This window comes from Trichosurus vulpecula, chromosome 8, assembly GCF_011100635.1.
Source record: "Trichosurus vulpecula isolate mTriVul1 chromosome 8, mTriVul1.pri, whole genome shotgun sequence".
NCBI lineage: Eukaryota > Metazoa > Chordata > Mammalia > Diprotodontia > Phalangeridae > Trichosurus > Trichosurus vulpecula.
Window position 1 is genome coordinate 742,765 of NC_050580.1, and position 22,875 is coordinate 765,639.

The window sequence follows — 22,875 nt, forward strand, 5'->3', positions numbered from 1 at the left end:
GTACAGATGAGGCAGGGAGCAGCCTGGCCATGCTGGGGACAAAGTCCCCTCAAGGAGTTTACATTCTGCTGACTGGAAATGTCGGAAATACATAGAAATAAGATAGGAAGTGATCTGAGTAAGGGGGAAGAACATTAACAATTGTGAGGGAGTGGGGAGGGGATGAAGAAAACCCTTGGGAAGAAGGCCCCTGGAGGGAGCTAGGGATTCCAGGAGGTGAGGGTGAAGGGCATTCTGGGCATGAGGGATAGACTGCAAAGGTCCAGAGGTGGGAGAAAGCATGACCAGGTTGAATGCAGACAGCATGAAAGGAATAATATGCACTCTTTCCCCCCCCCTCCAAGAAAACTCCAAGGGAAGGGTTTGTATTTTATCCTAGAGACAATAGGAGCCATTCTTGAAATTCTTGAGGGGAGTAGTAAAACATAGCCACACCTTCAACTCTGAATACCAGTTTGGCAGCTGAGTGGAAGGGAGGTAGAGGGGCCCATTAGGAAGCTGACACCCAAGCAAGCCTCCTGGAGTGGTGGTAGCCACAAGAGTGGAGAGATGGGGATGGGGGAGAGATGAGTTTGGGGGGTAGGGGTGAAAGGACTGAGGAGCTATTTAGAAAAGCAGACAAGTGAGAAAGAGTTAAGTCATGAAAAACTTGGTGGCAGAAAGGTTGGATGTCTCATCAACAGAAATAAGGAAGCTGGGAAGATGTATGGGCTTCAGGGGAAACATAATGGGTTCTGTTTTGACAAGAAGTTGACTTGTAGGGGTGGAGCCGATATGGCAACTGGAAAGCAGGGACTTGCATGAGCTCCCTGCCAGGTCCCTCCAAAAACCTATAAAAATGGCTTTGAACAAATTCTAGAACTGCAGAACCCACAAAATAGCAGAGGGAAGCAGGGCTCCAGCCCAGGACAGCCTGGATGGTCACTGGGTGAGGTCTATCATGCATGGAGCTGGGAGCAGAAAGGAGCAGAGCCCAGCGTGGGTGGCAGCAGGACCAACCAGACCAGGATCTGGGCAGAACAGGCCCTAGCACCCTGAATCAGTGAGCTATGGAAGTTCCAGACTTCTCAACCCACAAACACCAAAGACAACAGAGAAGGTTAGTGGGAAAAGCTGCGGGGGACACACTGAAGGGAGTTTGCGGTTCAGCCACTGCCCGGGGGTGGGGGGGGGAGTGTAGGAGGTGTAGCTACAGATCTACAGCTGCAGTTGCTTCCGGCCCCAGGTCCACCTGGTGGGAGGAATTAAGTGGCGAAGTGGCGGATCAGAGCAGAAGTGCAGAGCCTGCTGAAGATCTGAGTCAGGTCCAGGTTGGTGGTTCTTGGGGGAGGAGGAGTGCTGGTGTGGCAGAGCTGGCTGTATAGAAATAGCTCTGAAAACAACAGTGCAGCCCCTCAAGCTTAGAACAAAGTACTCTTTACGAGCAGTCATACCCTGACAAAAAGTTCAAGGGTCAAGTAGTTGTCTGGGAACATGAACAGGCAGCAAAAATGGACTCAGATTCAGACTCAGACTTTGGAATCTTTCTTTGGTGACAAAGAAGACCAAAACATATAGCCAGAAGAAGTCAACAAAGTCAAAGAGCCTACATCAAAAGCCTCCAAGAAAAACATGAACTGGTCTCAGGCCATGGAAGAGCTCAAAAAGGATTTGGAAAAGCAAGTTAGAGGAGTAGAGGAAAAACTGGGAAGAGAAATGAGAGTGATGTGAGAAAACCATGAAAAACAAGTCAGTGACTTACTAAAAGAGACCCAAAAAATACTGAAAAAAAAACCTTAAAAAATAGACTAACTCAAATGGCAAGAGAGCTCCAAAAAGCCAATGAGGAGAAGAATGCCTTGAAAGGCAGAATTAGCCAAATGGAAAAGGAGGTCCAAAAGACCACTGAAGAAAATACTACCTTAAAAATTAGATTGGAGCAAGTTGAAGCTAGTGACTTTATGAGAAATCAAGATACTATAAAACAGAACCAAAAGAATGAAAAATTCGAAGACAGTGTGAAGTATCTCATTGGAAAAACCACAGATCTGGAAAATAGATCCAGGAGAAATAATTTAAAAATTATTGGACTGCCTGAAAGCCATGATCAAAAAAATAGCCTAGATATCATGTTTCAAGAAATTATCAAGGAAAACTGCCCTGAAATTCTAGAGCCAGAGGGTAAAATAGAAATTGAAAGAATCCACCAATTACCTCCTGAAAAAGATGCCAAAAAGAAAACTCCTAGGAATATTGTTGCCAAATTCCAGAGCTCCCAGATCAAGGAGAAAATACTGCAAGCAGCTATAAAGAAACCATTTGAGTATTGTGGAAACACAATCAGAACAACACAAGATCTAGCAGCTTCTACATTAAGGGATGGAAGGGCTTGCAATAGGATATTCTGGAGGTCAATGGAGCTAGGATTAAAACCAAGAATCACCTACCCAGCAAACCTGAGTATCATGCTCCAAGGCAAAATACGGATTTTCAATAAAATAGAGGACTTTCAAGCTTTCTCAGTGAAAAGACCACAGCTGAATAGAAAATTTGATTTTCAAACACAAGAATCAAGAGAAGCATGAAAAGGTAAACAAGAAAGAGAAATCATAAAGGACTTACTAAAGTTGAACCATTTTGTTTACATTCCTACATGGAAAGATGATGTGTATGATTCATGAGACCTCAGTATTATGGTAGCTGAAGGGAATATACATGTATATGTGTGTGTGTGCATATATATATATACATGTGTGTATGTGCATATATGTATATATGTGTGTATATGTATATATGTATATATGTGTGTATGTATACACACATGTATGTGTATATGTGTGTGTGTGTAAATGTGTATGTATGTGTGTGTGTGTGTATGTATACACACAGAGGGCACAGGGTGAGTTGAATATGAAGGGATGATATCTAAAAAAATAAAATCAAATTAAGGAATGAGAAAGGAATATATTGAGAGAGGGAGAAAGGGAGAGATAGAATGGGATAAATTATCTCACATAAAAGTGGAAGAAAAAGCAGTTCTGTAGGAAGGGAAGAGGGGGCAGGTGAGGGGGAATGAGTGAGTCTTGCTCTCATCAGATTTGACCTGAGGAGGGAGTACCATACACACTCAATTGGGTATCTTACCCCACAGGAAGGAAGGAGGAAGAAGATAAAAAAGCGGGGATGATAGAAGGGAGGGCAGATGGGGGAGGAGGTAATCAAAAACAAACACTTTCAAAAAGAGACAGGGTCAAGGGAGAAAATTCAATAAAGGGGGATAGGTTAGGAAGGAGCAAAATATAGTTAGTCTTTCATAACATGAGTATTGTGGAAGAGTTTTACATAATGATATGCATGTGGCCTATGTTGAATTGCTTGACTTCTTAGAGAGGATGGGTGGGGAGAGAAGAGGGGAGAGAATTTGGAACTCAAAGTTTTAAAAACAGATGTTTAAAAACAAAAAAAAAATGTTTTTGCACACAACTAGGAAATAAGATACACAGGCAATGGGTGTCGAAATTTATCTTGCCCTACAAGAAAATAAGGGAAAAGGGGATGGGAGGGGAGTGGTGTGACAGAAGAGAGGGCTGACTGGGGAATGGGGCAACCAGAATATATGCCATCTGGGAGTGGGCAGGAGGGTAGAAATGGGGAGAAAATTCGTAATTCAAACTCTTGTGAAAATCAATCCTGAAAACTAAATATATTAAATAAATTAAATTAAATTAAAAAAAAAAAAAAAAGAAACACAAAAAAAAGAAGTTGATTTGTAGATGTTTCTGGGATATCCAGGCGGAGATGTTCTGCAGACACTTGGTGATGCAGGGCTGGAGGTGTATTTCAGGTAGTTATTTCTTAGAGGTGCTATTTGGATGCCTGGTAGCTGATGAGATGACCAGGGGAGAAAGCACAGACGGAGATGAGAAAGGGGCCCAGGACAGAGGTTTAGAGGACACCCAAACAGAGATGGCACACATAGCATGAATGATTCAGGAAAGACTTCTGGGAAGGAGAAATCAGACAGACAGGAAGGGAACAAGGGGGAGAAGTGTTGGGGAGTCCTAAGGAGGAGGGAGAATCTAGGAGGAGAGCATGGACCATAAAGTCAGACACTACAGAGAGATCAAGAAAGATGAAGCTTCTTGGAGAAATTGCCCCCAAAGTCACCTTGCAGAGAGCAGTTTCTGTCCAGTGGTGGGTGAGAAGCCAGACTGCAAAGGGTGGAGGAATGTATGGGATGGGAGGGAGCAGAAGCAATGAATAAGAGTTAGCCTTTTCTAGGAATTTGTCTGTGAACAGAGATCTAAGCAATGGCTGTAGATAATGTCAGACTCAATTGAAGGCTTTGGGGTATGTATGTATGTATGTAGATAACATTTATCTATTTATTTAAGGACAGGGGATCTGGACAGGTTTGCAGAAAACAGAGAAGGAGCCAGCATATAAGGAAGGACCAAAGACTAGAGAGAGGGGATGGCAGAGAGGCAAGCTCCTGGAGGAAAGAGGAAGAGGTTGGAACAAGGGACAAATGACCAGGGACTGACACTGAGGGACCTGAACTGTAGGGTTCGGAAGAAGAAGGAGCACATGATAGATTCAAATTCCTTAGTCCAGTATAAGGTAGGGACGTGGAGGAGAAGGAGAGGGCCCAGGAGAGGTAGGAAGTTTAAGAAAAAAGGTTTGGAAAAATGCTGTGGAGATGGACAGGAAGTCAGTCAGGAGATAGTGACAGGGTGGCCGTGCAGCAATGAGGGCTCAGGAGAGGTTAGACAAGTGAACTAAGGCATTGTGGACCTTCCTCAAGCACAGTTGGAGCACAGAATATGCATGGTGGGGGTCACTGCAGATTGGGGTTTGGGAAGGGAAGATCAGTGACAGGAGGAAGGTGAATAGGATTCAGTTGTAGAGGGTAGTCAGTCAAAGCATTTAAGGGATTCCTAACAACAGAAAATGAAGCCAGAGCAGACGAGACAGCCTGGGAAAAGAGGAAGGCATCAAGGGACAGGGGCCCTGGGAAGGGGGTCCTCCTCAGTCTCACGTTCCTGCCCCCCAAAATGATGCATGAATCTATCCACTGAGGCAGGAAGGAGGCTGGGCTTTGAGTCTATGGAGGAAGAGTCCCCAGGATGGCCGACCCCATTCTTCCAGGCCTGCCCCTGCCTCTGGGGAGCCCATGCTTTGCTGTGATTTGCCTCCTTGATCTTCCCCCATCTTTCTTTGCTTGTCTTTCCCCCATTGTTTGTATTTACCAGGTGAAGAGCATGTGACTGGTAGGAGGAAGGAAGGCAGGCTATTCTAGATGCACCCTCCATGGGGAGCTCCCTATGCCTTGACCCTGCATCCCTTCCTTATCCAAAATGAATCCATTTCAGACTCACTTGTCTTGACTGCTTATTTTAGTACAATGTTCCCTCCATTACAGATGTGCAAACCCATCTCTTTGGGAAATGACTTTTCTTTCAAACTACTTTGCCTCAAAATAAAGAACACTGAGGTTAAAAAAACACTCCATGTAAACAGAGAGAAGTATGGGCCAAGGCAGGTGTGACTCCCCAGCCCTGCCCTCTCTGGTGCAGGATATCTAGCCCTGCACATGAGCTCAAACTCTATCCACCTGAGCATGGCCTTTACTAGACTGGGAGCTTCTTGAGGTCAGGCAGCATCTCTATCTAGTCTTTGGATCTTTGCCAGTAGGAAGCCCAGGGCTCACCCCACCAGGCCAATGAGTGAACTATAGACCTCCCATCTGAGGGGGAAGGGAGGTCCAGCCATGATTGCATCCCTCAGCTGTGGTTTCTGTATCTATAAATAGATACTTTCCAAGGAAGGTCCTGAGATGTAAGTACACAATTCCCTGGAGGTCTGGGAGAAGTGGATCCTGCAGTCAGACCGAATTATGAGTCTTCAATGCATTCAGGCTTCCTCAGAAAAAAAATCTTGAACTCTGCGGATTGTAGGAAATTAAGAAATCCTAGATGAATTTGGTCTTCTACTTCAGGGGCTACCTGAATAGTTTTCCCAAGGTTCTGGATATCACAGGCTGTAGCCTTCAGTTCAGCCCAACAGAAGAAGGTAAGTGGGCTCCAGCTGCTAGGGCTGGGCATTGGAAGAGCTGGGAACTCTCCCCATTCACCCCTCTCTGGTCTTCAGTTTTCCCATTTGTAAAGTGAGGAGGCCAGAGAGATGGCCCACAGGCTTTTTCCAACTCTAGGAGTCTCTACCCTGTGTAGGAGTCAAGACCCTGCTGAGTTCTGAGTGAAGTCAGGTGGCTTGTGGAGAAATATAAAACTGAGTGTTTAATTATGGGCACTTGTCTCCACTGTGTTACCAACCAAGAGAAGTGGCGTGAGGGATGATGTCCCAGAGGGAGGCAAGGGATGGGTGTTCAGCTGCCCCTGAGCTGCTGAAAGGTTGGGCCACCAAACCAAGTCCTGCCTCATGGCTCTGTCTCAGATGCTCAAAGTCTTCTGTCACAAGAAGGCAGCATAGGGCACCCAGTGGGCTCCTAGGCAGTGTCAGGGCACCAAGGCTGACTCATGGCTGGTCAGCATGTGGATCAGTGTTCCTAAGTCTTTCAAAGTGACTATCTTTACAATATTGCTGATTCTATAAATGGTTCCTCGGTTCTGCTTCCTTCTCTCTGCATCAGTTCATACACGTCTTCCCAGGTTTCTCTGAAATGTTCCTCTTCACTATTTCTTAGACCACAGTAGATAATTCCATCACATTGACACACAACTTGTCCAGCTATTCCCCAACTATTGTCCCCACCCCTACCCCCACCCCTGGCCCCTAGTTTCTAAGTGTTCTTGGTGCTTGGATGGTTCCAAGAGCCTGCTAATGTGGGCTCAGTGAAGATGCCAGCCCCTCTGGCCTTCTTTTCTCTTTGAGGGCAATGTTTATTCTCATTTTGCTATGTGTTCCCTAAGGCAGTGCTCCCCAAAGCTCTAGAAGGAACCTTCTTTCTGAACTTCCTTTGGTTTACGTCAGAGGCCCCAACACAACCTTCTGGAGGGGGTGTTTATTTTTTTCCCTCCTTCAGCACTGTATGCCTGGTCTTCCATGTCCCTGGTATTGTCTTCAGTATCATTTTAATAGTGATTATAATAATAACAGCCACAAGGATGATGGTGATAGCTAACATTTATATGGATGAATGAAAAACCACTTATTAACCGCTTACTGTGTGCCAGACCAGGGCCTATTGGTGAGGAGTTTCCTACACCCAAAATGGAGTTGTTAATGTCCCCCCACCACCCCCAGAGCAAGAGAGCTGCTGGTCCTGTGATCCTCTAGAGCCACAAACGTCTCCCAGACTTATCATCAGAGTCCCAAGCAGCAGCCCTGGTGCCCATGGGGCTCCAAGTGAATTGGGTCAAACAAAGGGTTGGTTTAATGCTGGGAGCAGGGGAGCTGCTTGTGGTGATATTGCCTCTAGCCCCTTGGCTGCCTTCTCACCTTGGCAGCAGTGGCGGCCAGGCAGGAAGGCAGAGGGGCTTTTCCATTGAGACCTCAGCTGGTAGAGTCACATAAGGGAAAGCCTCCACAGCATCTCATGGAACAAGGCACCAACAGCAGGCAGCAGTATCTATGATAAACCAGACTGACATCCTTCAGTTACAAATGATCTGTAAAGGATCCTCCTCCTAGGGGGCATCTGCATCCAATGATGTCACCTCTGTGGAGATTCATTCTGGTCCTATTTTTATTTTGGTGTCTGTCTCAACATGTGAAGACTGACTGCCTGGTAACAAATTCTTGTTATGAACAGGGCAGGCATCACCAGGGTGTCAGCAAAGCATCTTTGGCTCAGAATCCTTCATAGCCCAGGCCACACAGAGCCTGGAAGAAGGGGGGCAGGGACACCTCACCAAATCCAAGCCCAGACCAAGATGCACAGCCCATCTATCATCAGGCTCTTTGGGCTGCTGGGCCAGGCTGGCTCTGATCCACTTCTGAAAGGCCTCTTAGGTCCAGAAGTTAATGTTGTTGAAAGTGTGCAATCAAGCCCCTCATGCCCTGTGGACAGGGTGGAGAATACTCAGGGGTGCTGGTGGAATTGACTGGCCCAGGAAGTAATTAATCATCAACTGTTTCATGTCAACCTAGAAGGTCTCTGATGAAGTGCCCCAGGGATCTCTGCTTGGCTCCCTGTGGTGGCAAGCAGGGTGGGACTTTCTGCTGTCTTTTCTTTTGGAATGCTTCTCAGCACTAAGGTAACCAAGTGCCTTTGAGTCTTTCCTTTGTTTCAATCAAGAGTCTGACAGAATCAAGAGTCTTCGATGACCTGCTCAAGTCACAAGAAACCCTAAGTCATGTGAGTTTGACTCCCATGGTTGTGATGCCCTCTGACCCTGAAGAAGTATGTACATACACCTGGAGGTTAGCATTTTGCTTTGGGGGCTCACTCACTGGAAGAGTGTCTGTGTGGAAACTCTGGGTAGCCATTAAGGAGCTTACCCCAGTCTGACGTTAATACTCCACCTCCGCTGGATCCTGTTGTAGTCACCAGAACCCCAAAATCTTCTTTTCAGACAAACCTATCCAATCAAAGTTGGGAGGCTGATAGTTTGACCCTCAGGGTGATACTTGACATTTATTCCTATCCAGGAATAGGCTTTGAAAACCCAGATGTTAATGCTCCTCTCTCTGGTAACTATGTATGCATTGCTATGGACAGACAATTAGAAGCCCTGTCTGCTGATTTGTTATTTTCTTTGTTTATATAATTTTTGCTTGTAATTTCTGTTCGTGTTTTCTTTGAAGTTCAGGTTGCTGACTTTTCCCCCTGAACTAAGTGAATAATATATGTATGTTTAATTAAAGTGAGATTGTAAACCCCTTAAAGTTGCTTTCCTTAGGAAAGCAGATCAAAGAACCTGTGCTAGCAGCCCTCCTGGGTGCTGGTGTTGTTGGTCTTGATATTGGCCTTACACCCCCACAGCAGCTGCCAGCAACATTGTTGTTATACTTTCCTGCTGTTGGACATTTTTATCAACGACTTGACAGAGTCATAGTATACTGGAATAAGCATTTATTAAGCACCTGCTGTGTGCCAGTCATTGCACTAATAGGTGGTCTGCTAATTGAATTTGCAGGTGAGGCCATAGTGGGTAGGATAGCAAATATACTGGGGGACAGCAGGATTCAAAAAGATATTGACAGGGGAGGACACTAGGTCAAAGCCACAAAGAAAACACTGGATAGGAATAAATGTCAAGTATCACCCTGAGGGTCAAACTATCAGCCTCCCAACTTTGGCTGGATAAGTTTGTCTGAAAAGAGGATTTTGGGGTTCTGGTGACTACAACAGGATCCAGCAGAGGTGGAGTATTAACATCAGCCTGGGGTAAGGTCGAGGCAGAAGGAAGTGGGCAAGGAGGGCCGGGTCCTCTCTGTTCAGTGGCATTGGATTTAGTCTTGGGCCCCACATTGTAGGAGGGACTTTAATGAGTAGCAGAGACAAGGGGAGGGCAGCCAGGATTAGGACTCTGAGTCACGTGCAGATGAGATGACTTGAAGGAAATGGGCATGTTGGCACCAGAGAAAAGATGATTCTGGGGAGGAAGGAACACTCATTTATTATGCACCTACTGTGTGCCAGATACGGTGCTAAGTGCTTTACAGATATTATTCTACTCAGTACTCACCACGACCCTGATAGAAGCAGGGTTAGAAGCAGCTGAGATGTCTTCATTAAATGACCGGCTGTCTAGTGGAAGAGAAATGAGCCTTGTTGGGCTAGGGAACCCCATCTCTGCCCAGGGCAGAGTCTGGAGCATGGGAGGGTAGAGCAAGAGCTTCCAAAAGGCCCATTTAGAGCCTCTCAGGAGGATGGCCCTCATGTCTAGAGCTGTCCCAGAGTGGGGTGGGCTGCCTCTGGGGGGCCTCCCTAATGGGCACTTGCTGGGCCTGTGGAAAGGAGGGTCTTGATATTCCTGCAGGCTCTGCCAGGTGTGAGGTTCTGAGGCTGGGAAGACCCAGAGAAAGTGATGTACTTGCCTTGGGTCATTCAATCCATCCAATAATACCTTGGTCAGGCCACTCTCTCTGAGACACATCTAGTGGCTTCCTTAGCATGGGCATACCCAATCTGACTCTCCAGCAGCTCAGGCTGAATATGGAGCAAACACATACCTGGGAAGTGCTTAGGTGAGGGACTGGGCATTCCAGACCACTGAGTATGAAGAGAACCTACCCTTAGTACTGACAAGGGAGGCAGGCTCAGTGCTGCATGTCTGGGAGGAGATGGAAGATGAGGCTTTTTCCTCATGTTCCAATGGCAGGTCCCCAGCATTGAACAGTGAGCCTATGTCCTGCTCTGGGATCACCCTCTTTCTCAGAAGTCAGAGGACACTTGTTGCTGGGGAGTGTTTGCTCCCCCCACACACACACATAAGGACAGGGTTGGACACAAAACATAGAAATGTGGATGGTTCCCCAAACTCTATTATTTCACCTGGAGGCAGACCCCGCTCCAGGCCCATACACCCCTGCTCTGCCCATCCCCCTCTCTAACCCCAACAGAAATGGCTTACTTCTTTGACTTCATCCAGAAAGGCCAATAACTTCTCCATCATCTGGGCCAGGTGGATGATATCCATCTTCCCAGTGAAGCTGGAAGCGCCTCCAGTGTAAGCAGCCAGCTGGAGGGAGAACTCCCGCACATTGGTAGCATTGATATACATCTGAAAGGATATCAGAGCCTGACATCAGAAGCATCCACCAGTCATTCACTGTTCAGTAGAGGCCAGACCATAGCTGGCAGGGAAGGGAGCCCAAGAGTCATCCTCCTGAAGTCAGTTTTTCCAAATCAGTTTTGTCAAAGCCTCAGTCTTCCAGGACAAGAGAGAAGGTAACATTCCCCTACCCCTGGGTCTGTCATTTATGGTCCTACAGAGGTTGCCTACATGTTCTAGTCTTACCCCTAGAAGGGTATCCCTTTGGAGGATGGCAATCAATCAATGAATCAACCAGAACATTTATTAAGCATGTACAATGTGCCAGGCACTGTGCTATGTATGCTCAGGATAGATATCACTTTTTTTCTTTAGATAAGCTTGACTCAGGTAGTGGGCAGGTGGTTACCTCCCTTGGGATCAATAAAGCCTTTCTTCTCAGGAGTAGGGTAAATGCCTGCATGTCTCTGGTTGACCATGATGGGCTGCTGTGCCAGCTAAGGATGGCCTCTGGGGTAAGGAAGGATCTTCCTTTTCCCCTTAAAATCACCAAAGTCAGGAAAAGGACAAAGTCGACTCATCAGACTAGGATTTGGTGCTGGCCACTCTCACATTAGAGATGATTCCGAAAGTCAAAGGCTTTTGAGCCACTTGGGGGTGGGGGGGGGAATGGATAGGTCACGGGGCAGACTGTGCCTATCACTATCACTAAACAGTCTAACAAGTGAAAATGCCAGCATTGCTGCTTCCGTGTCCTCATGCCTGGGCGGGATTGTGAGACTCAGCGGTTAGCAGTGCTTAGCAAGAAAGCCCGAGGCTTACAGTCATGTGACTATTATTCCTATTTTACAATTGAGGAAACTGAGGCAGAGTGACTTGCCCAGGGCCATATAGCTCTGAGGATGGATTGGAACTTGGGTCTCTGACTCCAGGGCCAGTGTTCTAACCACTAAGCAACCTAGTTGCTTCCCATCAGTGTTTGGCAGCATACACACAAGACCCCCCAAAGGAAAAAGAGTTCGGAGGTGCAGTGCAGTCTGCCACTGCCTCCTCCTCCTCCAGGCCCAGGAGTCAGGGGGTGACCAGGAGGGTGAGTCCAGGGCTGCAGAGGACGTTCAGAAGAACAAGTGTCTTTGGGAGCAGGATGGCCCTCTGGGAGAGGAGCAGGAGAGGAAGAGGGCTGAGAAGACAGAGCTGAGCTTGAGAGGAACCCAGGGGGAGAAGCAGGCATTCTCCATGGAGACTTGGGAGGGGACAGGCTCTGGGACATGGGGCCGACAGGACGGGGAGAGCCGCTGGCTAGCCCCAGAGCTTGTCTTTCATTAGGCAGCTGGGGTTTCTGCTAAACCTGGGAGTGAGCTAGCCACAAGGCCAGCCAAGCGTGCTCTGCCTGCCTGCCCCAAGAGCAACATCCTCGAATTGAAATTAGTGCCAGCCCAGCGCTCCTCCCTTCCTCCAGGAGCTGGCCCGCCTGCCTGTCTGCAGGCATGAGCTTCCTTCTGGCAAGATGTCGCTGCCCGCCCCCGATGCCCCCGAGCCCCGGGGGGCCTGTGTCCAAGACCATTCCATGGCGAGGCCCACCCAGTCTGCTGTCCCGCCTTAGGCCCCGCTGGTCATACAGCACACACAGTGGGACGGGGTCCCCCAGGACAGGGTTGTGGGCTCACCTACCGTAGCAAAGGCGAGGATCACCTGCATGACTTCTTGGGGAGGAGGGCACTCGGAGAGGTTGGCTTCATCCCAGTGGCCTGCCGGGCGGCACCTTCGCCAAGCCCTGGGCTCCTCGGGACCGCTGCGGAGGGACACCAGGCTCAGTGAAAAAGGCAGGCACGGGAGAGAGGCCATCATCCCCGCCAAGGTTCTGGGCCACCTAGAAACAACAAAGATGTGAAGAACTTCAGGCATCTTCTCACTTGGAGTCTGGAAGAGCCACTGGGGCCTCTAGGGAGCCAGGGGGCCAGGGCAGGGAGACAATTCAGGTGGCTCTGGGGTCATGCCTCTCGGGGCTCCAAGGCTGAGACACAGCTAGGAAATGTGGCCTGGCCCAGGAGGGGCATAGGCCTGCTTCAGAGACTCGGAGGGTCCTGGGAAACCATTGAGCCCAGATCCAGGCACAGAGAGGTTCAGTGACTTTCCCGGAGTCACATAGCTAGGATGTGTCTGAGGAGGGATTTGAACCCAGGTCTTTCCGATTCCTGATTCAGCATGCTAGATACTACTCCAAGGCCTCTGCATATCCACTTAACGTCTTACTGACTGGGGTTTAAAGACTGGGGCTGTCTCTTAGGGAGGGGCTGCCTGAAGACTTAGGAGTTAGAGGAAAAGCTGCTGTGAGCTGAGACACCAGCTCTGCCATTCTCCAGTCACCACTAAGGGGACTTTTTACCTGGAAGGTTGTGTTGATGTGTGTGAGTATAAGTGTGTGTGTGTGTGTGTGTGTGTGTGTGTGTGTGTGTGTGAGTATGTGTGTATGAGTGTATGGGTCTGTGTATGTGTGTGTGTATATGTGTGTATCTGTATAAGTGTGTCTATGTGTGTGTCTATGTGTGTGTATCTGTGTGAGTGTGTCTATGTGTGTGTATCTGTGGGTGTGTATCTGTGTGAGTGTGTATCTGTGTGAGTGTGTATGAGTGTATGAGTCTGTGTATGTGTGTGTGTGTCTGTGTGTGTATGTGTGTATGAGTGTGTATCTGTGTGAGTGTATGTATGAGTTATGAGCCTGTGTGTGTGTGTGTATCTGTGTGTGTATGTGTATGTGAGTGTCTCTGTGTGTGTGTAAATGTGGAGGTGGGGTGGCAATAGTATTTTTCCCTCCCTTAAAGGATGGTGTTTATGGTAGAATCGTAAGACAATGGCCAGCACATTGTCCTGAGGGGGGAGTTCATGAACCCCCAATTCCTGCCAAGGAGGAATTCTGAATTCTCCCTGCATGGTCCCTGAATCCAGCCTTCTAGGCAGAGGAGGGGATATTCCTGGTCAGTGCCAACTCTGGGAATGCTTCATGGATAACCCCAAGAGTGAGAGTTCCTGGCATTAGAAGCTGATCCCCAGTCTCCTCAAGAGCTGTTTGGAGAAGGAGGATTACCAAGGTGGCTGCTGCAGCTGGAAGATTGGAACCATGACAAAGGTGGGCCAGATATTTTCTAAGAGTGTGGAATAAAGGCTGTCCTATTTCTGGCATGTCCCTAGTGCAGTGAGTGCCTGGGCAGAAGCTGGGGACCTGTCAACCAGCTATATTTAGGGCAATCTGGTCATAAAACAACCATACCTAAGCTTCATTCAAGATTAGGTGGGGGGGGGGGTGTCACACGGAAGGAAATTGACCCCTTGGAGTCAGCCTCCAGGATGAAACCTGGCCCATGAGAGCTGGGAGAGGGCTCTCAGTCACAGGTTCCACACAGATGGAAAAACAACCCACAACAAGAACTCCTGGGCATGAAGCTTCAGCACAGACTCTTCATCCCATTTTCATCTTAAAAACGCAGACTCTCTCTTTGGTGTTAGAGGAGAGCATCCTGAGACATTGTGAAGTAACTAATTCATTTCAATTCCCAATAAAGTTAAGCCATAAGGAAAAATTATCTTCATTCCCCACAGTTCGCTAAGCAGCCAAGCAGAAGGCAGGGCAGGGAGAGAGGACACAGATGAGAAAATGAACTGAGTTAATGAAAAATTTAAACCAATGAGGACGAGCTCATTTCCCCAAAGACATCTCAGAAACGAGGGAAGAAGGTCCGAAGCAGGCGATGCATCACTGGATAAACTGAATCGTGGAGACACTGTGGTTTTAATTCCAATATCTGAGAATGCATTTTTGTTAGATTCTGTATTATTTATTTGTAATTGGAATCTTTCATTTTATTTTTCCAATTTTTAACATTTTTATTTAAAGTTTTGAGTTCCAAATTCTTTCCCTCCTTCCCGCCCCCCCATGGTAAGCAGATACAAGTTATACCTGTGCAGTTATGTAAAACATTTCCATATTAGTCATTTTGTACAACACTCAAATAAAAGAAAAAAATGAAAGGAAAAAAATGAAAACTATCCTGCTTCAGTCTGTATTCAGACAATATCTGTTCTTTCTCTGGAGGCAGATAGTCTGCTTCACTGTTAGTCCTTTGGGATTGTCTTGGATCATTGTGTTGCTGAGGAGAGCTAAGTCATTCACAGTTCTTCATCAAGCAGTATTTGCTGTTACTGCGTACTCTGTTCTCCTGGTCCTGCTCACTTCACTTTGCATCAGTACATATAAGTCTTTCCAGGTTCCACAGGGCTGAAATCATCCTGCTTATAATTTCTTATAGCACAATAATATTCCTTACAATCATAGACTACAGCTGAGCCATTCCCCAATTGATGGGTATCCCTTTGATTTCCAATTTTTAGCCACCACAAAAAGAGCTGCTGGAAATTTTTTGTACCAATGGGTCCTTCTCTCTCTCTCTCTCTCTCTCTCTCTCTCTCTCTCTCTCTCTCTCTCTCGGCTGTCTTTGGGATACAGACCTAGCAGTGGTATTGCTGTATCAAAGGGTATGCACAGTTTTATAGCCCTTTGGGGACAGTTCCAAATTGCTCTCCAGAATGGTTGGATCAGTTCACAACTCCACCAACAGTGCATTAGTGTCCCAGTTTTCCCACATTCCCTCCAACATTTTCTTTTTTTGTCATATTAGCCACTCTTAAAGGTGTGAGATGGTACCTCAGAGTCGTTTTAATTTGATTTCTCTAATCAGTAGTGATTTAGAGCATTTTTATGACTACAGATAGCTTTGATTTCTCTGTCTGAAAACTGCCCTTTCATATCCTTTGATCATTTATCAGTTGGGGAATAATTTGTATTTTTATAATTTTGACTCAGTTCCCTATATATTTGAGAAATGAGGCCTTTATCAGAGATACTTGTTGCAAAAAATTTTTCCCAGTTGAGAATGCATTTTTGAAAGCCTCCTCCAAGCGGAGGTGAAGGGGGGGCATGGGCAGGACCCCATGTCTGCACCTTTCATGTCCGAGCTTGCTCATTCTCTCCCCTCATTGCTCAATTCTTCAGGCCCTGAAAGAGAGCAGATTTTTGCAGTGGGGCGGCCTCCTTTCCCATCCACTCTCTTCCTACCCTTCGATTTTGCCAGAAGAGCTCACCTTCAAAGACTCTTCAGAAGCAGCCCCTGGCAGGCAGCAGCTCGCATCTCAGAGGCCCGGCCTTTGGAACCGGCTTCCTGGGAGAAAGTTGGGCTGGCCCAAAAGACATTCTCTAAAATTTTTAATGCATCACTTTCAAATGAATGCCAGAGAAATCTGGGAACCCAGCAGGTTTTTGATAGAGGTTTCAAAAATGTGGTTGTGTGGATTTTGTAAGGAATGATCAGTACGGGCGGACTCCACAGTCTCTGCTTTTGATTGATACACAATGACAGGATGCCCTTGGTGTTGGTTGGTGAAGGAATGGAGAACCATAGAAAGCTTTTATTACTAAAGAGAAAGCAAGGACATTTCCCAGCATCAGAGTGAAGGGTCTCGGCCTTTGTATGGGAGAGCATCCTGTTGGCCTGCATGCCAGGGTGTGGAATTTTTCTGAAGTGTTCCTCAGACTTCCATACCCCCAGCTACCCAAAGCCCAGGATGGGGCAGGGGAGGCAGGCCTAGGAAGATAGGTTATATAATGAGATGTTAGCAGCCCTTATTTTCAAATGGTCTCTGGCACTGTGCCTTAAAGTTATACTCTGAGCCTTCACTGACAAACTCAGGTACACCCAGTGGATCACGGTCTTTTCCTTAATACTGAGCCATCACCCATCCCTACAGAGGGGCTGCACCTGAAGCCAGGTTTCCTCTCCACCTTTCTGGTGTCCTGAAGTCCCTTGGCAGTCCAGGGCAAGGAAGCCTGGGGATCCCTTCATAAAATGCACAGACTTGCCAAAGAAATTCTGGGATGGCCTGAACTGTCTGAATTTGGCAGTGACCACCCATTAGGAAGAGCAGACTGCATAAGGTCAGCCTTCATGGGCCCTCTGTAAGTGCTTGTTGGGGGATTCCAAGACACAACTCTAAGAAAATTACCTGCATCGAAGTGCCCCATTTAGAGCTCTGGGCCTGGAATAAGGAGGGCCTGAGTTCAACAGTGGCCTCAGACACTTCCTGTTGAGGAGACTCAGGGCCAGTCGCATCACGTGTGCCTGCCTCAGTTTCCTCATCTACACCTTGCAGTGAAGATCCGATGAGCTCTTGTCCGTAAAGCCCTTTGTGGACCTTAAGGAACTATGTCCAGGTTAGCTATTAGTTTCCCACATTTCCAGTCACCCCCACTCCAGAGCAACCTGGTGTGTGGTTCCTACAACAAGCAATGAATTTGGATTTGAGCCCAGGTTCAAGTCCCACCTGTAAGAGTTCCTGATTTTATAAGAAAATGATGAGCAGGCAGACTTCAGAAAAACCTGGAAAGACTTACATGAACTGATGCAGAGTGAAGTGAGCAGAACCAGGAGAAAGTTGTACACAGTAACAGCAACATTGTACGATAAACAACTTTGATAGACTTGGCTATTTTCAGCAATACAATGATCCAAGATAATCCCAAAGGACTCATGATGAAGCAAACTATCCACCTCCAGAGAAAAAATGGATGTTGTCTGAATACAGACTGAAGCAGACTAGTTTTCACTTTCTTTATTTTGTTTTTTTCTTTTCTTTGAGTCTTCTTGTACAAAATGACTAATATGGAAATGTTTTACATAATTGTACATGTATAACCTCTATCTGATTGCTTACTGTCTCAGGGAGGAGACAGGGAGGGGAGAAAAGGAGGGATTTTGGAACTCAAAGCTTTAAATAAAAGTGTTTTAAAAATTGGGGAAAAAGAAGTTCCTGGTTTTGTGACCATGGATGAGTCACTCATGCTGCCTGTCCCTCAGGGACATCCAGGAAAGTCCTTTGTGCACCAAAACATGCTTCCAGAAAGCATGCATCATGACTCTGGACTCTGGGTATCAGTCAATGACCACTCAGTCAGTCAATGCTTTTTCAGCACCTTTGATGTGTCAGACCCTGTGTGTAGGTGCTAGGCAAAGCTGTGGTGACAGCCAATGGCAGTGGCTTCCCTGCCCTACCCATGCCAGGTACCACAGCTCACCACATGCTCCCAGTGGGCATTGAACATCATCTCTGCCAGGCTTCCACCCTCACAACCAATGGTCACCAACCTAACGGTTTTAGAGATTGACTCGGAGCAGAGGCCCCAGGCTGCATCCTACCTGAAGTCGCCCTTCTTTGTACCAATCCTTTCTGCAGGGCAATAGGGCGCTGTGGTTTCCAACACCGTGATCTCAACCCCTTTGGTTTTATTGCCATACATATTGCTGACCCGACACTCCCAGGATCCTGTGGCATCAGTGCCAATGCTGGCAAGAGTGAGCTCCCTGAAATGAATGAAGGACCAGGACATTGGTGAGACACCTGGCTTACCCAGAGGCATGCACAGAGATGCCCATGCCCACACTGAAGGGTGGCATCACCAAGCCCAGGGGACAGGTGTTTAATTGGGGACCTGTCTCATGGGGACCTCCACAGTGTAAAGGAGGCTGAGCTCCTCACCCTGAATTGAACAGGTCACCTGCAGATTGGCCCACAGCTGGTGACCTTGGCTGTATACGCATCATGCCTGGGGAAGGGGGAAGGGGGTACTTCCAAAGTGAAAGCCACAGGTGCCACTGGGGGAGGGGTGGCAATGATCCAATATGCCCATCACCACTACTAGGGACTTAAAGGCACCCTTCTCAATGAGGAGCATGGAGTAACCTTCTTACTCCCCACTGCAGCATAGGCCTGAGCCATGGGTCAGTGTGCCCAAGAATTCATTGAGCGCCTACTCTGGGCAAGGCAACATGATTCACAGCCAGGATTTGAAGAAATGAAATAATGGTATCTTCCCTCAGGAAGCTTATAGTCACCGAACCAACGGAGCCTCTGGCGTCATGTAGACCATGAAAACCCAGGAGGGCCAAGAACTTGCAAATATCCCATAATCACTTGCACATTCTCAGAGTACAATCAATTGATCAAAACCAAAAGAAATTGGGTCTGAACTGGGAGAGCTGGCTCAGAGTGTTGGGCTTGTCTTGGACTGGGGGTGATTCTTGGCAAGGAAATAGGGACGCCTCCTCTGGGGAGTGGGTCCGCAGCCCCTAAAGATAAGGCCTCTTACACTTTGCCTGGCTGACACAGTTTTAATTATCTCAAAGGGAAGGGGAAATGTGTGGCATCTGATCCTCTCTCTATCTTATTTGTACATGGTGGGTGGCTTGATGTCTCCCCCATTAGATTGAGGGCTTCTTTGCCTCTTCAGTGATCAGCACAGTATCCGGCACGTAGCAAATTCTTAATAAATGTTCATCAATCAACTGACCAAGTTGTCCGAAGAGGACCAAGAGAACACAACTTTGACCTTCTCTGGAAGTTCATGTGACAACTGGCCAACACAAGGTTCAAGAATGGTGGGTGGTAACTGAAGGTCAAGCTCTCTAGATAATTGAGAAAAATGGCTGGTCCCAGGCATTGAGTCCCTGTCCAAGGAGAGCTCTGACCCCTGACAGGATTCCTCACAAGCACCTCGAATTCTCAGATCCCTCCCTCCGGCAGCTATGTCTGAAACAGGCCATGTTTGAGATGCCTCAGTTAAGGCACCTGGGGTTGTGGCCAAAGAGGGGCAAGGAAACCCAACCCTAGTGGATTATCCCCAAAACATCATAAAGATTAAAAATGATGAGAATAAGTGACAAGACTGATGCCAAGAGTATGGGTATAAATGATAATTTTGGGTGGAGGGGAGTCTAGGGTGGGCCCTCTAAGTGGAGGAGAAACCTGCACACCTAGAAAAAACCCTCAGACATGATAGAAGCAATTTCTTGAAATGAAAGTCTTTTCCAGATAATGCCGAATTTAGGCTATAAAGAAAATGAATGAAATAGAGTGTGCCAGCACTGTGTTAATTCCTGGGGCCCCTTCTCTGCCTGCATTCTTGCCAAACCAACCTTGGGGAAAATCCTGGCTGCAAATTTCTCCGAGAATCTGGCAAGAATCATTGTAAGGTTTCCAACATCTCATTTCATTTTGGACAGTTTTGTTCTAGTTCTGCAGAACTTTCTGTAATTCGATGGCTTCAGTGGAAAGGCAGAGATATTTGCAGTCCAGAGAGACCTGTGTTCAGAATCTGCCATACTGGCCATCTGGCCACAGAAGAGCCAATTCACCCTTGGAAGCCACCAGTGGGGAGAAGAATACCTCTGTTGCCCTTGGGAATCTTTTTTTCCCTGCACCAAATGACATAAAACATGAGCAGTGATGGACAAACTTGAAATAATTACATACATGTCAGCTGAGGTCATCACAGACCCCATGCCACTGACAACTCCACCCCACCCCCATCATCATTTCTCACAAAATGGACATGAAGAGCAACAGAGACTGTGTACTCTTTGTTTAGGTTAGAAGTTGCAGAGATCTCAACACAAGAAAATCAATTCTGCTTCATGGGAAAGAATCTGGCTTGGTGGGATAAGTTCATAATAGGAAAACAGAATAACATACTCAAAAGACACACTACAGGCACAAAGGTAGGAACCACAAATAGCATCATAAGTTAGGAAAATGTAGTGTGTGAGGAAATCCAGAATCAGGGAGAAATACTGTGGGTCACACCTGGAGGAAGAACCATGGGGGCAAAAACAGTAGTGACACTGTCATTGGAGGGTAGGGGATGTGGTGTAGGATATCTGAGGCAAGAGGAGACTTTGGAATAGCTGTTTTAGAGTGGACTGGAGCAACAATCAGGGGAAAATGAAATGATTGTCATGCAGTGGTCAGGTCCCAGCTAGCATTAGACAACAGAAAAATGAGATGAACTTCATTTCAAGAGATATACAGCTTTATTGGGGGTCAGGTGGATAGGAGGAAGATCATGGGGGTAATGCAGGGTTGGGGTTTGGTAAGGTGTAACAAAGGGTGAGTAAGGGTGAGAGATTCAAGAGTAGCTGATAGTATGAAGTTCAAGTGTTGGACGCTAGTGTCCAGACTGTGAAGGATGGGAAGGGAGGACAGACAAGGAATGATGAATAAGGGGATGGGGAGGCAAGGAGGCACCAAAGGTCACATGGAGGAAAAACAATAGATTGAGATGGCATGGGGTAGAAGAAGATATTAAAGTTTAAGAGGGTGTAGCTGGGGAAATTCCAAAGTCAGGAACTTAAGATCATTGGATTCTAGATCTGGGGAGAACATCAGAGGTCATCTAGTGCAAGCCTCTCATTTTACAGATGAAGAAACTGAGTCTCAAAGACATTAGATGAGTTGCCCAATGTCACACACTTAGTGAAATAGTTTGATTTGAACTTGGGTCCTGCACCACTCTGGAGATCAAAGGCAGGACTATCCCTTTTTCTGTGGCTGTGGTAAAATAAAGATGGAGATCGTGGGGATTTAGAAGTTGATGAACTGAAAAGTCAAGGGGCTCCAGGAAACTTTGACATGGATGCAGAGAGCCCCCAGAATAAGGGCAGAGCTGGAGGTGGGAGCCAGCTACTGAACAGCAGGAAAGGGACCTGGGGATTGGTAGGTAACTGCAAGAATGATTTGGACTCAGGGATAGAGAGGATGTAGTGAACATCAGAGGAAGAGGGGCCACCAAGTGATGATCACAAAGGGATAGTCTAGAAGGAGACAGGAACAAGAAGAAGGTTTCCTCCTCCTTGCTAGTTTTTTTTTTCTTTTAGGGGCTGGGGTGTCTGAGAGAAAGAACAGCCAGTCTTGGAGTAAGTAGCCCAAGGTGCAGTGTCTTCTGGGAAAAAAAAACAGGTCCTATCAATGCCAGCTTCTGTCTTCACCACCACCATCATCTCCACCAGCAGAAGGACTACTTGTAGCATCACTGCAAACCTCCCTGTTCCAGAGGACCCCTTTTCCAGTGCAGATCCCAAGCCCTCAATATTGCCTCATCCCATATAATCCTTGTCTCTATATCTGTACATCCTCCACAGAGGGTCAGAGGCTATTCTCTGGTACTAACTCTTATTCAATTGCTCGTTCTAAAGAAGATAACATTACCTTCCACGACATGGAGGCATTCTCATCTCTGCTGCTGGTGGTGAAACAGCCATCTCCAAAGGAAAACCTTGTTTGATTCCACACACGCGCGCACACACACACAGACACACACACATTGCCTGTGTTCTCCCTCCTCAAATTGTCTTTACTATATCTGTAATATTGGTATGTACAGCATTACACATCTGTTATGTTCAACTACTATTATTGCCGCTGCCTATGTCATTTGTTGTTTTATTGTCATTGAAAACAGCCTGTCTTGTAGTGATTCTCTGCTATATGTACTGAACAGAAGGTTAATGAAGATTTAAGGTACCTCCCCAAAATGATTTTTCAGGGACTGAAAATATTTTAGACATGAGGACGTGTGTTACAGAATTAAGGAATTAGACATTTGGTCCAAGTCATATGGGAAAGGAATCCCTATGATTCCACACTCTGCAAGTGGTTTCTCCCATAGATTCTATGGATGATGTTACTGAATCTTGAAGAGGCAATAAAATTTTGAATTTATAGTTTAACTGTCATATGAGTAATCGGCAGAAAAATATAATTTTAATTGTAATCTATGAAAAGACTAAGAGTTTAATTATTGTTCTGGAGAATTACCTGTCATATCTGGAGAGGAACTGTGAGAAGAAAGAAAGAGCTTTTTTTCCCCTTCAAAGAGGACTGAGTCTGGCCTTTCTACCAAGAATAAATAAGAAAAGGATTCTTGAAAAGAGACATTAATTGCTATCCTGAGTGAACCAATGGTGGGGATGTGAAAAGAATTGAAGAGAAGATAGCAGGAGAAGGGATGGTTAGGGTGATGCTAGTGGTCATCTTTCTTACCATCAAAGCCTTATAAATATGTCTGTTTTGTCATTTGCTCGATTGTAAATAAATTGTACAGCCAGTAACTTGGATGTCAAATTTAAGTAGAGGAAATTAACGGCCTCATATCTAGAAAGATGGACAACTATTTATGGGGAAAGAGGTTTCTCCAGTTTATTATATAAGTAGTATTTAATAAACTGGGGCATGGGCTCAGGGATAATTATTTAATTAACAACTCTGGGTTCTACCTCCCAGAAGAAAATGTAAATTGTGCAAGGCAAAAGCCACAACGTCACTTCATTGGTTGGTT

General features: G+C 46.5%; 1 protein-coding gene across 1 annotated transcript in view; it reads right to left on the reverse strand.

Annotated features, from left to right (window-relative positions):
• The window catches only part of ADGRA1 (adhesion G protein-coupled receptor A1), a 310,443-nt gene that overhangs the window by 136,529 nt on the left and 151,039 nt on the right, over nucleotides 1–22,875 (reverse strand). Inside the window, exons 8-10 of the mRNA XM_036734182.1 lie at nucleotides 17,903–18,067; nucleotides 12,330–12,528; nucleotides 10,518–10,667 (exon numbers count right to left, since the gene is read on the reverse strand). Coding sequence (XP_036590077.1) covers nucleotides 10,518–10,667; nucleotides 12,330–12,528; nucleotides 17,903–18,067 — 514 coding nt within the window. The remainder of the gene's footprint in view (nucleotides 1–10,517; nucleotides 10,668–12,329; nucleotides 12,529–17,902; nucleotides 18,068–22,875) is intronic.